General features: G+C 43.5%; 1 protein-coding gene across 1 annotated transcript in view; it reads right to left on the reverse strand.

Annotated features, from left to right (window-relative positions):
- Arid5b (AT-rich interaction domain 5B) overlaps positions 1 to 21,245 on the reverse strand; it is a 174,510-nt gene extending 153,265 nt beyond the window's left edge. Inside the window, exons 1-2 of the mRNA XM_051153186.1 lie at positions 20,905 to 21,245; positions 20,182 to 20,436 (exon numbers count right to left, since the gene is read on the reverse strand). Coding sequence (XP_051009143.1) covers positions 20,182 to 20,436; positions 20,905 to 20,925 — 276 coding nt within the window. The 5' untranslated portion in view covers positions 20,926 to 21,245. The remainder of the gene's footprint in view (positions 1 to 20,181; positions 20,437 to 20,904) is intronic.
- Positions 21,246 to 23,393: the final 2,148 nt, after the last annotated feature.

The raw sequence follows: 23,393 nt of genomic DNA on the forward strand, positions 1-23,393 counted from the left end.
AGGGCCAGAGGATAGGATGGATATGTTCAAAACACGTTGTATGAAATTCTCAAAAAAAAAAAAAAAAAAAAAAAAAAAAAAAAAATCTAAAGAATGGAACATTTTTAACCTCATGAAAACCAAGCATGAAGAGAACTATCACGTCGGCACCTAGAATGTACTCTGTTTGGATAGGCATGCCTCTGATGTGCACCGATGTCACCTGAGTGCCTCGCTCTGTTGGCACCCCCTAATTTACAAGGCCCCCTTCAAAGTGCTTTAGTACGTTCAACTTTTGTCTCTCTCATTCATGTTTGTGATTTGCTCGTTTGACACGCAACAGAGCAAGCACAAACGCGCATGCGCCAGGTAAACATCTAGCGTCAGCGGAGCTTTTATAAGTCAGTGGTGAAGTGAGAAAAATGAGGGACACACAGAGGGCTTCATCGTCCTACAGTTGCTGATTTCAAAGACTGTCCTTGTATCTGTAAGAACCCCGAGATAAAGAGAAAGAGAAAGAGAAAGAGAAAGAGAATACTCCAGTTAGGAAAGTCCAATGGTTTACAAAGGAATGAACAAACACCAAGTCCGTGGGGTGGGACGTTAAGGAAACACAGGAAACAGCTAACACAGGAGCCTGGGCTGGTACCAACTCAGGAACACCGTCCTAGACTGCAGGTCACAGAAGGGTACGGTTAGTGACCACGATTGGGGCAGACACTTCCACCACCAGCTTAGATGGAGGAAGGACAAAACAAAACACGTGCGCCTTTAGACATCTTTCATCCCAAGTCCTAGAAGGACACCACTGTGGCTGAGTTCCCTGTAATCACAAGGGTTCCGGGGCTCTGCTGATGAAGTGCACATAGCCCCTTCCAGCATCTCCATTACCCTCCCCTCCACTTTCGGAGTCTCCATTTACCCTCAGCAGTCACTCTGGCTGGTGAAGTCTGAGGCTCCAGAACTATGGGAATCGGTCCCGAGCACAACCACGCAACAGAACACTGCTCTGAGGTGTCATGTGTTAAACGTAATGTGATGCCTCATGTGACCATCCTTCAGGGTAAGGCCCACAGCACTTGCATATCAAATAAGCAATCTAGAAATAGTAAATATCGTGCATTCCTAAATCGTTTTAATGCATGCTGAAGGGAAACCTGTTAGGCTTTTTCTCTGAGTAGGAAACCATCCCTCCCCCACCAAAAGAAATAACCCTTCCCAAATAGCTTCCAATTAATTTCCATTTCTTTCCACTTGCTTTGCCTTCTTAAAATCAAGGACAATCTACACTGAGAACAAGAAATTGCATCCCAGTGTCCCCGATTTGTGGAGGTAGCTGAGTGGAGGACTGGGCTTGGCTGTGTTTCTTTTGGTCAAATGATTGAACTGTTAACTTCACAATCTATTCTTTAACCGTGTTTCTGGTTGCTGTATCTAGCTTGGCAACCTAATACTTAGCTTTGGCCACTAAAACAGTAACAAAAAAAAAAAAAAAAAAGATAAATGAGGCTAGTTTAGGGTGGGAGCTCACCTGACTACCTATAAGAACAGTTTTCGTGTGTGTGTGTGTGTGTGTGTGTGTGTGTGTGTGTGTGTGTGTGTGTTTAACCAGAGGCAATGCAGGCAAGGGGATTTCCTTGGCTTCTACATGAAAGTTTTCTGAATGAGTGTAGTAAGTCTTTCAGTAATCCTGTACTCAATAATGACAGTAATATAAGAATCCACACCAATCACCAGTGAGCTTTAATAACTTAGGCAGCCTCCACTTCCATTCTCCTATGCCAATAGAGGCAAAGTTTCCTTCAGTTTTATTCCTCTGAGATTCTGTTTTGTTTTGAGATAGGGCTTCAGATAGCCCAGGCTGGCTTCAAACTTACTGTGTGGCCATAGGTGACCTTGATCTGCAGGCCTCAGCTAAGCGTGACTAACATCAAGTGATCATCAGCGAGGCTTCTCATCCATTGAACACTGAACACCAACTATGTGCCAGGCGTGGTGGCTTTGCCCGGGGAACAAAGGAGACAAAAATCACTGCCCTTCTAGTACCCATTGTTCCTTCTGAGTATGTGGACTAGGGATGGGGCTGTGGGGAGCAGGGCAGAAGAGCTAGAAAGTAAACAAAGCCACAAACAGGAAAACTAGAACGAGAAATAATGGGAGGCAGAGGGACGTTGCTGTGGGTGAGGACATGGAGTAGTCAGGGGAGGTCTCGGTAGAGAGAACAAAGTGAGCAAAGGTGTGTGTGGCAGGTGGCCAACTTCAGAGACACAGGAAGACCATGATGAGAGCACCCGGCCTGTGTTCTTTCCAGTGGGGACAGGCCCCTTGTTTGAGTCTAGGGCCCTTTAGTCTGTGTTCCCACTAAAATTTGCACGAATACTTCCTCATGAGTCATTTTCAGTATTAAACATTGACCAGGGGCTAACAAGACGGCTTAGTGGATAAAGGTGCATGCTGACATTAAGCCTGAGGACCTGAGTTCGGTCTCCTGAAAGCATATGGTGCAAGGAGTTAACCGACTCCCACAAGCTTCCTCCAGCCTCCAGGTGTATGCGTGACACCTACACACACAGCCCGGACACAAAATAATTAAATAAAATGGACGTTTCTTTTTTAATTGGCAGAAATCTGTTTCATGGCACCTGCTCTTCAAACATTTAATGCCTGGGAACACATTGCTGAAAACCACCTTGCATTATTCCTTAAAGAGGACTAAGTTGGTCTTCCCACGAAACAGTTCATTTCCATGGGATTTAGGGGACAGCAGGCTTGAGTTTCTTCTGAACCTTAAAGGGCATGGATGACCTGCTTGCCACAGGGTTTATTCTCTCATCTGTCTTTGATGATCTTGCTTGTTAAAAACACAAATTCAGGGAGCAATCCCTTTTTTTTTTTTTCTGGATTTTGGTTGTCTTTCAGAGCCATCTTGATTTAATGCCCCACCCCAATGACCATGCTAGGCAGATTTCTATTTCTTATGAGATGGGGCGCCTATTTATATCAGCTGCTATCTCCTCATCTCCCTTCTCCATAGATTTACCACATCAGATATAATGCCTTTTGGAGCTAAACTCCCCAAATTCATTGATCAAGGCATTAGGTTAAAAGAAAAAAAAAAAAAAAAAAAAAAGACTCAATATGGCTTTGTTGACATGCTGTAAGACTAACAAATCTTTAAAAGATTAAAGCAATCTGCTGCCTCGTGTGTGTGTCACCTATAATTACATGGCTACAAGAGGGAGGAAAACTGCCCAAGGAGGCTGCCTAATATGAGTGAGAGAGGAAATGAAAGAACAACACAGAGCAAGAACATCCTTCAATGCACAGCACACCAGCTGGCCAAGATCAGCTCCGATACTTGACGGTCAAAGGAGGCCACTTAGAGGCCCCCAACCCCCAACCCCCCCCCAATCTCTTATATCCACACCCGGGTGTAACTACCCATGTTTGGGTGTGTGGGTTCCACATAAATTCTCACTCTCATCAACAGAATTAAGCAAAAAAAAAAAAAAAAAAAAAAAAAAGGAATGGGATGCCAATTCTGAAACTAGCTTGCTCATGTAAGCTGAAGAAAACTGGCTACCATGTAGGACTGGATTACATAGATGGCCATGTGTCATAGCAAGGCGCTACTTGAGATCCAGGTCAACAGCCCTGGGCATGTCAGACCTTCCATCAGGCAAGAGAATAAACCTGAAAGTTCGTGCACCGTTAGCAGATCTGTGATAGCACAAGCTTGGGCTCACACCCGGGTTGCAGCTTTGAGAGACATTGAGCCAGAGATGCCCAGGTAAACTCTACTCAGGGCCCCGCCCCACAGAAAAGAAGAAGAATAAGTGTTATTGGGGACACTGAAGCTAGAATAATCTGCTGTGTGAGAAAACACATAACCAAAGCCCAGATCTGTGACGAGGGACACACTGCATGCTATCGTACAACCGCAAAAGCTATGCCTAGAAAGCAGATTGCTTTCTTTTAAGTGGATAATAAGCCAACGGAAAAATGCTTCATGCCTCTGCCTACATCCTGAATCAGGAGGAATACCTGTGGATATTAAGAATTACCTAGTTATGCCAACATTTCGATATGGGAGGGGCAAAGAAATCTAATGTTGCTAATGAAAGAGGCAACTAGAGAAAAGAAAAGGCTGTTAGCATTCTTATCTTTGCCCACCTCAACGATACCCTCATAATACCAATAAGTCTTTATTAGGTTTAGTAAGTCAAAGTTAAGGACTTATATAGCTGAAAATAGAAATTCTATACTTTCCTAGAGTAATATTGTATTATTCCTTGAGCTACCACAGAAGGACTCTGTGGCTCATGGCTTTTGTCTTCTTTCTAGCTTGTCAATCAAAACTCATCTTCTACAGACCGCTGGTCCAGGTGAGCAGCCAGGGATGTGCTGGATTCACGTCAGATCTACAAGGCCATGGGCACACAATCCTGCAAGATCTGTGGCCAAAATCTAGACATGGTTGCTTTTTTTTTTCTAAAAGGGAAAGAGGGGAGAGAGAGGCACACATTCATGCATGCCTATACACTTACAACAACAATAATAATAACAATAATAAAAACAATAATTATTATTGTTCTTGTTATTATGGCAATTGAGGCATCTTCGTATCCTGGCACACAGTGGGAATATTTTTTACCCTGACAATCAGAGAGGTCCTTTAAGGGATTCTGGGGCCAGGAGCACCTTAAATACCTGCCTGGCTGTCTATTAAATTACTGATTTAAGTAACATCAAAAACATGAAGAAACAGAACCTATACTATAAAGAAACAGGAAACAGAGCACACTGACAATTTTAAAAGATATTACCATTTATGTGACTCATAAAATTTGCATTAGAAAAACATATTCAGCCCCCTTTGCCAGAACCTTCTTTTTGCTTGCCCGTAGAGTCCAGGATAGATATTTTACAACCCAATACATTGTTGCTGATGGCATATTCAACTTTTAGGAGCACAAAACACAATTCAACCACTCTCGCGAATATTCACTAGAAACAGAAAGGGGACAGACAATTCTACTTAAGACACAGTAACTTTGATGGCCTTTTGGTATTTCTAACCCATTTATTTTGGAATAATTTGACAAGGATCCCTACAACAGCCTTTTCAACTAAATTCCAGTAACCTGATACACACTATGGGATTAGCCCAAGACAAAAGGACTGAATGTCCTAGTTGACAGTCTCTGTTTAGAACAGTGGTTCTCAACCCTTCTAATGCTGCGACCCTTTAATGCAGTTCCTTATGTTGAGGTGACCCCCACAAACCATAAAATTATTTACATTTCTACTTCATAACAGTTATGTCACTCCAAGTATGACCATAATGTAAATATCCGTGGGTTTTTTTTTTTCCTTGATGGTCTTAGGTGATCCATGTGAAAGAGTCACGTGACCTCCACACTCACTGGTTGAGAACTGTTGTTTAGAGATTCCTTCCCCGCAAGGCGCAGCCAATCATTCTGACTGGGACACATCCATCCCTTATTGTGCCTCCCTCTTTGAAAGGGTTGGACAGGGGGCTGGTACAGCCCTTTACTCAGTCTCTTACCAAGAGAAGAGATGAAGAGGAGGAGGAAGGCAAGAAGAAGGGGAAGAGGAGGAGGAGAATGATAAGAAAGAGGAAGAGGAAAGAGAGCAGAAGGAAGAGGCGGATGAGAAAGGAGAGAGGAAGAGGAAGAGATGCAGGAACCAGAGGAGGAGAAAAAGGAAGAGAGACAGAAGAGGAGGAGCTGGCAGAGAAAGAAGTAAACAAAGTTTCAAATTAAGAAGAAAAAATGTCCAGAGACTGGTTTTTAAAGGGAAGGAAACTGGATATACGTTTAAAATAACCGCACGTTACACATTCAGTAGATACCAGGTTTGTTGGTGATTGCACTGTGAGACAGGGGTAGGGAGTGACACGTGGGAAGCTGCAGGGATGGACTTTGGCTCACTAAGGAGGAAGCTGTGGGCCACAGGCTTTGTCTCTTGACTCCACCATCCTCTCTGGTTTCATTGAATTTTGTTATGGCTGATACAGAGATGCCCACTACAGCTTTTTTAATACCTCAAATGGCCGGAGCAGAATGGATCTGAACGTGTCTGCTACAGAGTCCAGAAATCTCAAACACAGATCAAAACCTTTGAACCTCACTTTGTAACCATCTCCCCGGCTAGATGAAGCCCTCCAGGAAGGCTAGCCTGTTTATCAGGGACTGGTTCTCAGTTATTGTTTTTCAGACAATAGCCCAGTGACTCAGCCAATAAATGACTTATTAAGGGGCTCTTAACAGGTTGTCAAACACCATAGCCGACTTCAAAAAGCTAGGATTAGTTCATAAAGAGCAGCATGTACACCAAATATCTGCCAAAGGCCTAGGATAAGCCAGGTCCTAGTTTGGTTTTGATGCCCCTTGGTGACTTTATTTGATATTTCTGGTGGAGTTCTACTCACCCATTTCCATGAAAAAAAAAAAAAAAAAAATCAGATGCCAAAGACATGAGGCCAGTTGACTAGGACAGCATGGCGGCTGACCGACAGAGTCACCTTGTTTTTTTGTTTTTTGTTTTTTGTTTTTTTTTAAACCAGGGGTCCACACTGAGGGTTTGTATTCTAACCTCAAATGAGAGAACACACATGTGGAATTATTAATCACCACTGCTTTTGGATTTGTGTTCGAATGACACAAGGATTTAGGGACCCCTTCCCACTAAGGTGCACCCAGTCATCCTGTCCTTCCCCTCTGAAAGGACAGGACTGGGGTACCAACCCTTTACCTACTGCTAACAACAGGGGGAGATTGAGGAAGCTTAGCCTCAGTCTAACTGGTTTCTACTCTACTCACTAGACTCAAATTCCCTAACCAAATCCAGCTCATCTCAGAATTGTCATGCTGTTCCTTCTGTGTGGCTTCCTTTCTGCCCTAACCTCCCCCTTTTCATAAATCTCTACCACCAAAGCCCTGGTGTTTTGAGAGGTCCTTCTAGCATCACCCTCCTCCTCACTGACGCCTCCAGGACATCCAGCATCCGACGGCTCATTTGCTCCTTCTTCACATCGCAATCCCTGCGCCCTTCCTGTGCGCATAGTCAGACCCACTATGCACAGCCCTATTACTCCCATGGTCCCTGCCTTTGCTCCAGACTCTGAAAGCTGGTTTCCGAGAATGGCAAGGGCTTTGATCTAAGTGGCCACTTCACCCTCTTCCATTCCTTCTGTGTCCCCTTTAAACCAATAAGGTTCTATCCAGCTTAATTACAGAAAAAGTCCAAATATGATAACATAATTAAAAGCTCTCTAGACACTGCAGGGTGGTGGTCCAAGGGCCACATCTAGGCTAAAAGGTCATCTTTTGTTTGGCCCACTGAGTGTGTCAAAAAGTGGACTGGTTGAATGGCCAGTGGAAATCATGCAAATATGGGTTTCTAGTTTCTCATAAAAAACAAAAATAGATTTGGCAAAATTGAGACTATTCCTGCCTGGCCATTGACAGGTAGGGCCTGAGGAGCAATGGTTTATAACCACACATCAAGTGAGTCAGACAGTACCCAGTTCCCTGTTAAACACCATATTGTCCCTCAGATGTGTCTGCCTTCCCTGGCTGATGCCCCCCACTGGCCTGTGTGTGTGCCCCACCCATCCCTTTCCTCAGGACAGCCACAGAAGACTTCTTGGAAGAAGTGGCTTTTTGGAAATGGAAAGATGGAAGCTTTTTGGAAGTTTCTGAAGCTGATGGAAGCTTCAACTCATTGGAGCATCCCTCTCTGATGTCACTGTTTCTCTACTTGTAATCAGCACAGACTGAGGATTCTCTATCCAGACCACCAGCACCTTGGAATCAAGAAAAAACCCAAGTTCCCATCCAGTCCTTGCTATTTTCCTGATAGATGAGGGTAGAAACCTGGAGCATTCACAGACATGTTCAAATTGCCCTTTTGCAAAGTAGGGTTGGCATGAAAACCTTCTTCCTGGTGTTATTATCATTGTGAAATGTAAACAAAAGTTAGTGACTAAAACTGTCACCGGGAGTTTTAAGATTAAATTTGATGACAGTGTTTTAGGCCTGAGTCTGGCAAGTCATTTTCAGGAAAGGCTCAAGCACCAAATATTTTAGTCTCATTGAGTCTCTGTCATAACTCCTCTGCAACTACAGTGTGATTGCTGTAAAGAGGCCTTTGTAAACATTGGGAGGGGCATGGTATGTATTGATAAAACTTTATTGATTTAACAAATAAGCAAACAGGCCATGGGACAGATTTTTTGCTTATGGGCCTTAGTTTTTTCATCATTGTCACAGACAAGCAACGTAGTCAGCCCAACAGATGTTTGATGGGTGTCTGGATGAGGAATAAATGTCCCCACAGGGCATCTGTAGTATAACTGGGTCACTAGATTTACAAGGTCACGTCCATTCCCATCATCCCACAGGAATGCTTCTCTTGCCTTCCCTTGCCAAGAGACATCTCACTCTTTCCTTGAACTCTCATTAGAACTCAGTTCAGAAGTGATCTCTTCCTTCCACAATGCCTTGACAGACCTTTCCAAGATGGCAGCCAACCATGTCAAAGGAACCTCTGTTTTCTCTTCATCACTCTGACACAGGACTCCATCACCATGACAGAGGGCTATTCCTTGATTTGGGGTAGTTTGATGACCCGTATGTGAACTCTCAGCTGTCTGTATGCTCCCATGTTGGGTCTGTGCTAGCTAGACTACATTCAGAGGACACCTTGGAGGTATTGGGGCTGACCCTCCTCTCCTGTGACACTGGACCTAAGGAGGCGAAGGAGCTTTGAAATTCTAAGTATGTGTCATTACCATAGACTCCTATAGGTATTAATCAGTCACCATTGTAACTACAGATTTCTAGAGGTTCAAATAAATACCATGTCAATGTTAATAAAGGCTTTGCTATTTGGAGTTCTTAGTATATCCCAAAGTTATAAAGACTCACAGTAAAATAATAAAATTGCTCACCCATCATCTTTGGAAGACTTAGGGAAAGCCTGGGGTTCAGTCTATGGTCTAAGTCTCATCTTTGTGTGAACTTTAGCAAGCTACTTTTTCACTCTAAGCCCCACTCCTCGTGGGGGAGCTAGGTTCGAGTTTTACCTCTGTGGCTTGCCAGCTTTCTCTGTGTACTCAGTATGTTTCTGCCCAGAGCTGGACTCGCTGTGATCCTGCCTCTTGAGAGTCTATCAAGATGTCCAGAGAAATGAGACATGAGTCTTTCTCTTAAGAGACTTTAGCAATCAGCAATGCCAAGAGACCTCAGACTAGTCATGCCTAAACCTGGAAATGTCTGTTGACGGCAGCAAAACCAGAAAACCCACTTGACCAAATCGATCATTCCAACCAGAAAGGTCTGAGAGAAGTTCACTTTCTCTGCATCGCTTTCCTTGGTCTGGCATTTGTAGACGCAATACAAAGGTCTAACCTGGACTTGACCAAAGTTAGGAAGCCATGTAATTAAAACACCAAGATTGAAATCATCTAGTTACCATTTTGAAAAGCACAAGGATATATTCACTTTATCTTATAGTATATGGCTACTTTGTTTTTCTCCCAGTGGTTCTCTGAGTTGAGTTCCAGTCACATAATGACAAGTCAATGTTGGACCAAAGAGAACTCAGGATTCTGCCAAAACCACCTGCATCTGACTTTCCTCAGGGAGCTACAGCACATAAGATTTCCTCATAGAGGCCAGGAAGTCATACGTATGTTTCCACATTTATAAGTGTATACTAGTACATAAGCTATTTTTTCACTGTTAATGTCTCTAGATTAATTGAGCTGTAGTTGGCACATAAAAATTATGTACTTACGGTGTAGACAGTAACAATTTGGTGCATGCATGCATATAAAATATTAATTAACATCTACCACCTCACGTAGTCACCATTTGGGGATGGTGAGAACACTCAAAGCTGTCCTCTCAGCATTCACACTCACTGTGCTGTCTGAGAACCATCCCCAGACCTTAGCCATCTTCTGGCCAAGATTCTGTACCCCGTACGCATTTCCCCACCCCACCCACCATAAACACAGTTTTAAAAGCATGTTCCTCAGGCCAGCAAAATGCCTCAATGAGCTGAGGCACTTCCTGCCAAGCCTGCCAACCTGAGTCCAATCCTCAGGACCCACGTAGTGGAAGAGAAGAACTGACTTGGCTCCTGCAAGTTGTCCCCTGACCTGCACATGCTCCCCCACGGCCCAAGATGTGCACAGACACTTGCCATCAATCACAAAAGAAAGAAATAAATGTAAAAATTAAAAAAAAAAAAACCAACGAAAATGCATAAACAAGCTTCTCCCTTAAGATTACACAGGATTAGTGCGACTGAAATATTTGCACTCAGCTCTTTGTCTCCAGTTAGTCTGTGTTCTTTTGTCCTGGTTAAATGTGCTTTAATTAGCAAATATCTGTAAATAATTTACTTGCTTTTCAAACACAGAAGAACAATGGGGTGAGTTTTCACATACATTTACCAAGCGTGTATCTGGAGCTTAAGCCAGACTCTCCTATTGTTCAATAACTGTATTAAGCTGCTTCCTTCTTGTTGCCTCCCTTGGAGGTTGGGGGGTAGTGGAGACAGAAACCCAAGTTCCAGTAACACCACCGTGTCCTCCAGGACCCCAGAAGCCAAGCATACGAGGCTGTCCAGGTCAAGTTTGTTCAAGCTATAAACCGCCCCCCCAACAACAACAACAACAAAATAAAAGGAAGTATGTCAACATGGAAGCAATTGTTCTAGAGTGAGGGTACCCATCAAATCCCTTCATCTCCTAAAACCCCCGTACAGTCTGAGCCCCCTCAGACAGGATGGCACCGTGGGAACCACAGCACCTCATCTGGGCTCTGCAGGGGTTAAAACAGCACCGTGCATGCAGTGCAAAGCAAGATGTTAAATCAAATGAGAGTGACTGCTTCAGGACCAGAGGCATATTATTTTGAATACGATTGAAAAGGCCAGAAAAAGCAATTCAAAAACATTTCAATTATGTATTTCCCAGAACTACAGCTTTGAGCAACTAATGCAAATGCTACCACCACAATAAAACTTCTTCCAACATAAAAGCATATAAAACAGGTTGAGCCAGCATATACTTTATAGTTCATATGCATATTTTGGGCTATTAATAAAAAATGCAAAATCTATGTATGCTTTACTCTCCGAAGCAATACAGTAATTATGATTAAGGGACATACAGCACCGAAAGAGCCAATTTATCTTCCTGTTGCACAGGAATATGCTATTGTGTAACTAAGCAACTAAAGACAAAATATGGTCTAATTAATTCATTCCTATGCTTATTTAAAAGACACAATTAGAACATTTTTATTTTCCAGCTTGCACAGTAGCTCAACATGCTTGAGGGTGTAGAAAGCAAAGCCTATTCGCAAAGACAAGAGTTTAATGTTTATGCCACGCATGGGTTTGGAACTGAACAGTGGAGAATTGGTGGTTTCCCAGGCTAGGAGTCATGCGAAAAGGAGGATGGGGGGAGGGGCTTAACAGACTGGCTAGCAACACGTGGCCTCCGCTGTCTGTTTTCTCAGGAGGGTGCAAGTGAGTTTATATGGCATGCATGCATACACGTTCATATGGGTGTTTGCACTTCTGTGTCTGAGTGTTCGTGCATGTGTATCTGTGAGTGGTGTTTTCAGATGGTCTCCTTAGTCATTTTCACCTGTACTTTTTGAGACAGGGTCCTACAGTGAACCCAGAGATCATCCATTTGTTAGAGCAGCTGGCTAATCAACTCTAGGGATCCACCTGCCTTCAGCTCCCAACACTAGGATTACAGACACACCCTTGACCTAGGTTGCTGGGTACCTTATCTTAATTCAAGTCCTCGTGTCTGCATTGCAGACACTTTGCCAATCCAGCCATCTCCATGGAGGCAGGCACACATTTTAAAATGTGTTGTCAGTATGATGCGCAGGGTCCAGGATTTGCGTGGATAAGCATGAAGAGCCAAGACCTGAGATCTGATGTATAGAAATACAGCGAAGATTACAGCACACCCTAGAAAAGTCCCACGTTGCACAAGCTCTAGAGGGCAGATCCTTCCAGAAAGAAAGAACCCATGACCACATCTCTTAGAGGGGAATGAATCTCTTGGACAACAATCGATACATTTGTTTTAAATACCCCTAAAAGCAGAGCCACCAAGTAATCATTCGTTACAATATTATTCTAAGTAGATGGTGGCAAATATCCAACTGCCATGCTATAAAAAATGACAAGCGAATGCATTTGATTCAAGCAATTATATGCTGGGTATCGGTTAAAACTAGACTTTGATAAATGAGCTGGAGATGCATGTTACCAGATGCCACTATGAACAACGGCATACTTTATTAATAATTAATAACCAAGTATTTACATGCGTGGACTCCTGTTCTTCATAAAACATAACATTTCCTGTGCACTGGCCTGACAGTTTAAATGCCAAGAGAGGTTTTAATTGCTTACAACATGGAGTCACTATTAAACACATGCCTTAGTTAAGGTCATCCACCTGAAAAACATGCTACCCTATTGTGAGCTGCCAACGCGACTCAGCTGAAGCTTGACTCTTCTCACCAGAAGTCTAGGATTCACAGTTTGTCACTGCAAAGTCTCCAATTCCCATCAAGCTGACTGGCGAAGAGCAGAAAAGTACCCAGAGAGTCGGTCATGGCGGTTCTAGGATGAGCCCTCCATTTAAAACATTTGCTTATTTCTGTGGACAGTTCAGCCAACAACACCCATGCACATATTTTGGCACCCACTGGGAAAGTGTGGTCACTAGTCGTAGTAGAAAAGAAAGAGTGTGTCACAGAGGTATGCTCACAGATCAGTGACCCATCAATGGACCAAGCTAAATGAAACCAGGCTGCCAGCAAGAAAAAAAAAATGCTATTAAAATTTTTTTACTTAGCTATTTGTTACTTCTGTGTATATGTGTGAGCCTTTATGGATATTTGTGCATCACATGTGTGCAGGCACCCACTGAGGTTAGAAGAAGGTATCAGATCCCCAAGAGCTAGAGTGACACATAGTTTTTGAGCTATCTGATGAGGATGCTAGGAACCAAACTCAGGTTATCTACAAGGACAGTGAACACTCTCAACTGCTAAGCCATTTCTCCAGCCCTGGAAAAAAGACATTTTAAAGATGTTTTTTTAATTCAAACTATGTGTCCATATATGTCTGCATGTGTGTATGTGTGTGTCTGTGTGTACTTGAAGGCCAGAAGAAGGTTGCAAATCTCCTGGATGTGAAGTTACAGATGTCTCATAGCCTTTGTAAAATAAATATATAATCTTAAACACCAAGCTATCTTTTCAGCCCCCAAAGGTTACTGTAATTTTATTGCTTAGTCATTCTGCTCTTAGAGAGCTATAGGGAAGAGGAGAGTACCCATAGCTGTATTATCACACCAAGAGAAAGAACCCCGAGATGAGTCAAGTACGGGCAAGATGTAAAGCACCATTAGCTCACAGGCTCTTGAGAAGAGGATTCCTGTGCCAGGGTAGAACAGGCTCTGGCACACAGTGGGTGTTCTGTAACTGTGTACACAGCTCCAGCACACAGTAGGTGTTCTGTAAATGTGTGTCTGGCAACTGAGAGCGTGCTTTCTACTTTTCCAGAACTATCACGAAACAACCAGAGAGATCTTAGCTCTTTCTCATTTCAACTTCCGGCTCAGGACCACAGCAGCAAAGTCCTGATGGTATTTCTTTGAGCAGTATCTGGCAGCCAGGGTGGGGTAGTTTGTGAGGTCCCCCAAAGGGACCATTCCTTTCACCTTGTCTATGTTTAAAGCTCAGTACACACTAATACACACAGATGGTATATTTTCAATTTACTCACATCATAGGGCATCTCTGAGTGTGACTGTGACAACATCTTTAAACATGTTGACCTTACCTCTTTATTAAGATCGATCAATTTCTGGAGAAAAAGGGACAGCTTGTCAAGAGTTCTATTCACTCCCTTTATCTCCTACATGGCTGACACTGAACAAGTAGGGTTTTTTTTTGTTTTTTTTAATGAACACAAGCTAGACAATATCTATATTGCCTGAGGCTTGGATCTCATCCATTCAAAATACACTTTAATGTAAATTTTCTTTATTCACAAAAGTAAGTGTCCTAGATTCAATATTAAAGCGTGCATATACATATAAATGATAATGACACCATACTAATATTTAATTATGTCATGTAATATGAGAGATCTTCCTCCATGCCAAGTAGGAAAGAGGAACAGGGTCTGGGGAAATAGCTCATAGGAAGAGCACGTGCTTAACAAGTGTGCAGTCTTGAGTTTAGTCCCCAGCACTGAAGAATACAAACATTCCATCCTCTACATCAGCCTTATGGGCCAGAGGTCAGCAGCGTTCTCTGTAAAAGATCAGGCCTGACAACAAATATTTCCACTGTGTTGGTCATATGATAACTATCAAAAGCATTAGCTGTGTTGTTCTAGCCAAAGAGCTTTAAATACTATATAAAATCGATGAGTTTGGCTACATCCCAAAAAAGCTTTATTTACAAAATGTCAGTGGGGCCGGGGTTGGCCTTCAATTTATGGCTGGCTGACCCTTGTCACAGTCTACTGGAGTGGGCCTCACGCAGTGCTTTTACTCTTACACTTGTTCTGTCCATGGTCAGAGATGTCCCTTCATTTAGTTTTTAAAAATGACTAAGAATAGGCAGTAGCCAGAGTAACTACAGCCATCAGTGGCTGAGATCTCACAGGTCCTGATCTAGATGCTGGGGAGCTACCACCATCAGTGGTTGAGTTTTCGTAAGCCCTGTCCTAGATGGTTGCCTCCCCCTCCCCCCTTTTTAAAAAATCATCATAATTTCCGATTTCCTCAGTAGAATCAAAATTACCAATTCCATTGTACAAATGAAGAAAATGAGTCTTGAGCATGGTAGAACATTACTTCAGGGCATCAAGATAAGTTAGCACGACTCAGAAGTCTCTGCAAATCAGCTTACTGACACTGACCAAGACTGAAGGGCTACGCAAACACAACAACAAGCCCAAACCAGATCCATCTGGATTCTGGAATGCATCTGCCTACCCCAAGATAGGATCAAATCAGGTAATCTCTTGAAAAATGTTGCTGGTCCAGTTGGTAGCATCTTTCAGTAGCAAAACAGACATTCTTAAGAAAGCTGGCGTGGTAGTACACGCCTTTAATCCCAGCACATGGGAGGCAGAGGCAGGCGGATCACTGTGAGTTCGATGCCAGCCTCGTCTATAATGCGAGCTCAGGATAGCCAAGATAACACAGAGAAACCCTGTCTCAAAACAAAACAAAACAAAACCAAAAAACAAAACAAAACAAAACAAAAAACAAAGAAAGTTTAAAAAAAATAATAAAAGAAGCCTTCTGTTCTGACGATGCAGCTAAAACCAACACACAGAAGAAAGATAACCTGGCTGGAAGGAACCAGAATCACCAGGGATTTTTAGCAAAGTAACCTAGGAGTTGCTGTTTCACAGAGAAAAGTCCCCAGTAATAGCTCAAATTCCTATGAGAAAACCAAGACCAATATTAGCAACAATGATCACAGCCAATGACTATTGATCTATCTACTGAGCATCAGCTTGGGTTGTATGCACTTTCCATGTAGTAGCCCATCTAGTTTTTTTCTTTAAACAATCCTAGGAAGTAAATGCTGCATGCCCATTTGCGCACGCAAACACTGAGGCACAGAATGTTCGAGAAATCGCCCAAGATAATGTCACTAGAGCGAGACTGCTGAGAATGTTTACTCTTCAAAGTTGTAGACCCATCTCCAACTGCCCTACGCTGCTTTTGGCAGAACGTGCATCTTTGGAGCCATTTCTAAGAGGGCCTCCGCTTAGTTTATCCTGGTTGGTGACAGCTCAACACTATTAGCAAGCCTGAAAGCAAGCTGGAGCCTAAAACACCCAGGCGTGCTTGGTCTTGACTCAATGACATCATTAGCTTAACCTTCCCCGTTCCTAGTTCCAGGTCATCGACAGACCTTCATGTCAAAACCCAAGCCTGCACATGCACGCGTTTTGAAAGTCAACTGCCGATAGATTAAGCACTTGGCACTTTGAGAAGGAGCGTGATCAGAAGTGGCCCAGGAACAGAAACAGTTACCCACCTACTCCGCCTCCTCTGAAGAGCTACTGGCCACAGGTGGGCCATTGGAGGTGGTTACAGAAAAGACCACCTCCTTGCACACGGGCCTGCTCTTTACACTCAAGCTGACTTAAGGCGGCGTCTTGATTGGATCCAAAGAAATCCACAGAACATAAAAGTTATTATGATTTGCTATTGTTTATAAAATAACAATGTGCATATAATGTTCATAATGCTCATAACATTCTTATCCCGAGCCCTTTCACTTTTAAGTGTTTTTGAAGGCACTTTTCCCCCTATATAAAGTCTCGTCTTGATTCCCAAATAGTTCTCTCATTCTTGCTGTTATTCCCATTTTGTGGGGAAGAGGAAACTGAGGTTCAGGGTTATGTAAGGTCGAACTGAGACCAAGTTACAGAATCAAAACACGCCTCTTGTGTATGAGGCGTATGTGCATCCTTGTGTACAGGAGAGGGCATGCTTATGGAGGTCAGGAGACAACCTCAGGTGTTAGTCCTGTGTTCACTGCTAGGCACTGTAGCAATGCTAGGATTACTGCTGCCAGCTTAGGTGGGCTCTGAGGATTCAAACTGGGCTCATTGCGCTTGCCCAGTATATGCTTTATTAACTGAACCATCTACCCAGCCTCAAATGAAGCTCTTTTTCAAATGGCCTTTCCTCAGTGCAGGTTACCAGCACTGGAAATACCTGATGTGTGATGTCACTACCACTCTGGAAACCAATCAATAGCTAATTATTAATGACTATGAGAGTATTTTGTTACATAGCATTATCAGTTCGGATTACTTGAACCACATAGAATTAAATAGTTTAAACCTCAATATCGGACCTTTGAGAGCCGATTGAGCAGTCTCTCTTTAAAAATGAACAAGGGACTGCCCTCATTGGCGCATGCTTCTAGAATCTACTATGATGTGTTTACTTGTTTCAAGAATAGGTTTTATTGGAGGAGGCAAGCTTAAAGTTTAGGAAGAGTGGGTGATACTGGCTACCTTTGTCAAACACATGACCTTGTCATGTCCCTATCCCCATCTATAAAATGGGTAGGCGTAGTTAGTCCTGTGTCACTCAGTCTCCCTGCAGTCATTGCAAAGATCTATGTGGAATTTAAAAAAAAAAAACAAAAAACAAAAAACCTTCTGCAAATCACAGTGAACCACACAGGGACGCTATTTCTAAACTCGCACAATGAGCATGTTCCTGCTTTTAGAACTGACGTCTTTACATTTCAAGAAATCAGAAAAAGACAGAATGACTCTTTTGAACAGAATACCGAGTCCTGGTTGTCCTTTTGAGATAGGTGCTGATGTCAGCTCAATCAAGAAATTATTAACCTCCATTTGGTTACTTAAAATAAACTCTACTGGCTGATTAAATGTTCTTGAACACCAAGAAAACATTCCCCTGCAGTTACCAACGGCAAAAAGCATCCTTCAAAACTATTTAAAATCAATAATAAAAACCATTTCAATGTATATAAACAAGTTAATGGAGTAGGCGAAAACAAAGCAAATGTCTTAATGAGAGGCCCTGTTGCCCCCTCTAGGCGCCTGCAGTAAATGCTGGTCGCTGACTCTCCAACCCCAGGAGCCTGGCTGCTGCTGCTCTGCTGCTAACGTCTGACTTAGGCCAGGGGGGAAATGACATCACCGGGGTGGAAAACCGATCCTGCACTGGGAAACTTTCTACCTGCTTTCCATTTGTCATAATTATTTTGCACAATGCAGCTTCCATTTGCATAATTTTGAGGCGTGTCATTATCTCAATTGAAAATTGTTTTAATATGGCTGAATAACTCACAATGACATCAGCCAAAGTCCTAATGAAATATACAAGTATAATCATACAGCTAATTACCAGCCGTGTTAGCATTAAAAAACAAATCATGCATAATATTAGACTATGTATAAGCAGCTGAGGATTATAAATAGAGCTGCCTCTCTCCACAAACCCCCTAGAGTTTACTTTTAAATGGCAAGATTAATTTTCTGAGGTATGGCTCATACAGTAGATACGAACTGCCTAGATCATTACAAACTCCCCATAAGGAACAATTAAAAAGAGATCCCTGTGTTTAAAAACGTATCTATTCATTGTCAACAGTTCTGACAGACAGATGGGATCGTCTGTGGCTTTTATTTTTAAACCAGAATTCGCCCTTTAGTTACATCAACAGAAATTGAACAGGACCTAGCGGGGTCAGTTCAGGGTCTTTTAAACAAATATTCCAATTTCAATTAAAAAAAAAAAAAAAAGAGTGACCACAAATATCCCATAAAACACTGAATGGTTTCCTCCTGGGTTTAGTCCGAAGTCTGTTAGGCACCAGTTCTTTTCTGGATATTTAATCCTTCCCTTCTCCAGATCACAGGCCATGTTGAAGTAATAAATTTGAAAACCAAATAATAAGAAATCAGGAAGGGGGAGGGAGAAGGAAGACAGCTGCGCAGGAAAGTTGGGTCGGGGGAGGGGCCTGAGCCGGGGGCGGGGAAACCGGGGGAGGGGGGCCGCGGGAGGCGCTCAACCTGTTGGTGGGCTGCAGGGGTCCCACTCTGCAACCACACCGCCTAAGTCAGGCGGCAGGCGGAGCCGGGGAAACCGAACGCTTAAACCCTGGGCTTGTCCGGGAGGGCGGGGGAGGGGTGTGTGCGGGGAGGAGGGCGGAGCTTATTTCCGAAAAGGCAGATTCCTGGGCCGAGGTTCTGACGAACTCCCTTAATTAACCAGCCGCGGACCACTGAGGGGGTAATTCGATCCCGGGGAGAGGGAGTGAGCTAGCGAGGCCAAAAGTGCAATCAACTCCATCAGCTCCAGGAATTTCTGCCTGGGCTGGCAGCTCCCGGCCCCCGAGGAGTTCCGCACCAAACCATTCATTTAACAACAGACCTACCTCGAAAGCTCGCGAGCCTGGCGCCGAGCTAGCTGCCCTCAAAAGTCTCAGTTTGATCACCCTGCTCTGTCTCGGGAGACACAAAGCCTTGCGGGGGGCGGGGGTTGCGCCCTCCCTCCCGCCGCGCCTTGGGCGCAGACTCCCCAAAATAGTTCCCGGGTGTGTGTATGTGTGGTGTAAGGGGGTAGTGACCGCACCACCGAGCTCGGCCCTCGGACCCGGGGAGCCCGCAAAGTGGCGGTCACACCCGCAGTGACAGACCCTAAGGGAGGTGGCCCGGAGGCAGCTCCGCGGGGTCCTCTCCGCGTCTACCCCACGCGCAGCCCCGCACCGCACCGCAGAGGCCCCTGCACCCGGCCCCACACCCACTGGAAGACGTCCACTTCGCGTGGAGTCACTAGAAACCAGAACATCAAATGGTTCCGGGAGGTGGGGGGAGTGGGCGCGAGGTAGTTCTTAATGCCGAACGTGTTTGTGCTGGTTACACGACCGCTTTGAAATCCGCCCGGGCAGATGCGCAAGTTATTTGAATGTATTATCCCAGTACCTGTCATTTATCACTTCAGTCAACACGCCTTTGCCAACTCAATCGCTTTTGATCTCATTCTGCCTCCGTTTCGTAATTTCCGCCCTCTTAAACATATCAAATACTTAAAAGAAAAAAATAAAAAATAAAAACGTGAACAATATCGAAACCCACCAAAAGATATCTACCATGACCAGGAGCCAAGGCATGAAGGTAAAACTAAAAACTATTAAAAAAAAAAAAAAAGAAAAAAGAAAAAAATTATATTAAAGCGTAGAATATTAATCTTCAAGCGGAGGTAACAAAACGAACACACACACACACACACACACACACACACACACACACACACACACACACACACACACACACACACCCTGGAACAAAACCCTTCTCGACAAGTTATTTGATCTTGACTAAAATCCTCAGTTGGAAGGTCTTTGTAAAGCTGACAGCCAAACTCTGACAATGGTAAAATACTCCAGCCCCAGTTAGTGGCGCTACCCCTTTAAAAAACGAGCGGATCCTGCTCACCGCAGAACTGAATACAGTATTTTCAAGCTTGCCTTATAATACGCATTACTGGAGGTGGGGGGGGGGTGGATAATAAAGAAGGAAGAGAAGGAGAGATAGGTTTACCACCTCGCCATGGTCGCTATTTCTGCCCTGGGGAGTGTCTTCGGGGAGGAAATAAAGTTTCGAGCTGGATAAAAGTTGCCGGCTGGTCCTTTCTTCCCACAACAGCTGGAGCTCCGCTATGCAAATCGGATCCTTTGGCGTACATCTTACAAAGAAAAAGTCGCCAAGGGACAAGATTCTTGGTTTGCCTTCAAGGTGGAATTGAAAAGCCTTATAGAAAATATAAGGTCCGTGCAAGCCACACGGTGAGCCGACCCACTGCAGGGGGAGAGAAAGGGGGGAAAAAAAGCACCACGTAAATAATGTAGCCATCAAGCACAAATATCTATTCCCAGGCACATTCACACAAGACAGCCAGACTCTCAATACAGACCGGCCCACGGATAGAACGCCGGGTGAAAAAAAATTACAAAACCCACTAATTTCCTACCAAAAAAAAAAAAAAAAAAAAAAAAAAAAAAAAAAAAAAAAAAAAAAAAAGCCGTCCGGGTCCCCACCACTCCTCCCCAGTTCCCCATATGAGGCGATAAAATTATATTATGTAGGTATGATCAGCGCAGGGATTAAAAAAAAAAACAATAAAAATAATTTTTTGGGGGGATGCAGAGGGTAAAAGTTTGGTGAAAAGTTTGTGGGGGGTGTGGGGGTGTGGGGGGTGGGTGAGCTGGGGGGGCTGGGGGGTGCCGGGGGGCGCCGGGACCGCAGGAGCGGAGGAGAGCGAAATACCTGGAGTGAGTTGGGCTCCATCTCGACGTTCTGAATTGATTGAACTCAACATTCTCTCCAAACTTGTTGGCTTGAATGGATTGCATCAGGTCCTGGCAGGGGAAAGCATTCTCTGCTTGCAGCAGGCGTGATGTCTCAATATAAAACTAAGCTCTCGCCTTCTCCTCAGCACCAAAATGATTGAAATTATATCCTAATATTTCTTAGGCAACTCAATTTTCATCTTCTGTCAAAAATATGTGGGTTTGCTGCCAAAGATAGGTTGATCAAATTAGAAATAGGGAGCAAGGCTACGTCCGAGCTCTGCGGGAAGCGAATGGATCAAGACAAAAAAATATACAGAAAGACGTAAAAAAAAGAAACACACCCTAAAACCAAGTAATGAGGATATCTTTTTCTTCCTAGCGCCTCAAATCTGTGGATAACGTCAGCTGAGATTTTTGGAGTAGACCAACGCTCTCGAGCTGCGTTGTGCATCTGACAGGACCTGCTTGTATATGTCTAATATAAAGAACATTTCCTGCAGAGATTCCGGGGCGCCGCTCCTCTTTCTAATGCTCCTTAGCAGATTTGCTGTTATTAGACATGTAGATTTGTTTGATAGTTAAATTACGCTTCCTCACTGCCATGTTTGAGAGAACTAATCTGTTAAATTATCTTCTGATGCCTATTTACACGGGAAGGAAAAGTGGGTTATCGATTATATAAACATATAAATATTAATGCATTTGTTCGCTTCGCAAAAAAAAAATACTCAGCATAAAAAGAAGGAAGAAGGAGAGCAGAAAGACAAGTGAGCAGTGCACACACGTCTCGTGATTTTGCAACAATATTGAACGGACAGCAACTGCATTTAGGGAAAGGAACAATAAACCGTGCATGATAAATCAATACATGCGAGCCGCGAGTCTGCTCGGAATATGAATTCGGGCTCCGGGTTCTGCGTGTGCATTCTTTAATTTTGAAGTATATACACTCGTACGTGTTTACAATGCTGATGGACGCCAAGGGCTCTCTCAAATGATAATGTGTTTATATAACCCGGCGCTACAGGAATAATATACCGACTCCTACCCCACCCCCACCCCTCCCTATGACCCCCCCCCCGCCAAAAAAAGGGAGGGGGCTCTTCCTCGGTAATAGTTTGAAACTGAAAAAATAATCCATTTGCAAACTAGTTAAATACTAGCAGAAATTAAGCTGTTGGGAGCGGTGTGTGTGTGTGTGTGGGGGGGGGGGTTACACATCGTAAGACAATAAAGGTTTTAAATGTGTATATTTATTGTTCTGGGGCCCTGGAGCATTGAGCGGTTTGCATGCACGGCTATTATGCAAACAGAGAAACTTGAGAGCGACTGAACAAGGAGCAGGCAGAGACTGCAAAGCCCTCGCTCGCTGCTACCCAGCTGCCGGTCCTCCGCCTGGCTCGCTTGCATTTTCGCAGCGTTGATGTAAAATGGTGTACTCGCTTCCCCCACCCCTTCCCGGCTCTCCTCCCACTCTTTCCAGCAGCCCCCCCCCCTCCACCCCCCAGCGATTTTATTATATTGGCACCAATCTTTCCAGAGTGGGTCTGGCAGGCTAAAAAAGTAAACATGTACTATATGGGGGATAAGGTTTGTATAGTACGGCAGTTGAAACTCGATACGCGATAAAATTACAGGATGTTGAAATTACTAGCAAGCTATTTTTAACGCTTTCGCAACGTTTCACCTCTACTCGCAGCATCGAGTTGAGACAGGATTACTTTAATGAAAATTATATTCACATGGCTGAAGTTAATACACCCAGCAGAGCACAAACGCCTCGTCTTCGGTGATCTGGCAGTGGAAGGACCCTCCGTGTGTGTTTTGACGCTTTTTTTCCATAACGTCTGCCTCCGCTGCAGTAAGAATTAGGGCACTTAACATTATCTAAACCACATTTTTGATTCAGAACATGGGGAAGTCATAAAAAGGCAAGATCTATCTTGTTTCTATACACACAGAGATAAACGAAAGAAAATGGCAGATCCTCCAATTACAATAAGTAATAAAAGCCCATGCCAAAAAGCCCGTATTCTGGAAGCTGTCGAAAAGCTATTTTAATAATTTAAAGTAATATTCCAACTCTGCACTGTGGGGGAGAACAGTATACCAATTTACAGTCTCCCGTCTTTTGCATTAGCCAAATTATGACTTGCACATCACTCCTTAATTATCTTTCTTGAAATTTCATCTGATCTTACCATTTCATAAACATGGGTTACAGAGAGAAATTACAGCCCTTTCGCCCTCTCTTTTTAACTTTATGGAGCACACTGCAGACGTTTGATTAGAATAACCCATTTTGTTCATTTTTAACATATGAATGGGCTTGACTGAAGGGCGTTTTACATATTTAAAAAAATATTCATGAGATGCCTCAGGGTTTCTGTTAGCCTCTGTCCTGTTAGTGTAAATATATACATCCAATTCAAGAGATGATATATTAAAAAAAATAAAACCCTT

Source organism: Acomys russatus, chromosome 11 (genome assembly GCF_903995435.1).
Source record: "Acomys russatus chromosome 11, mAcoRus1.1, whole genome shotgun sequence".
Classification (NCBI taxonomy): domain Eukaryota; kingdom Metazoa; phylum Chordata; class Mammalia; order Rodentia; family Muridae; genus Acomys; species Acomys russatus.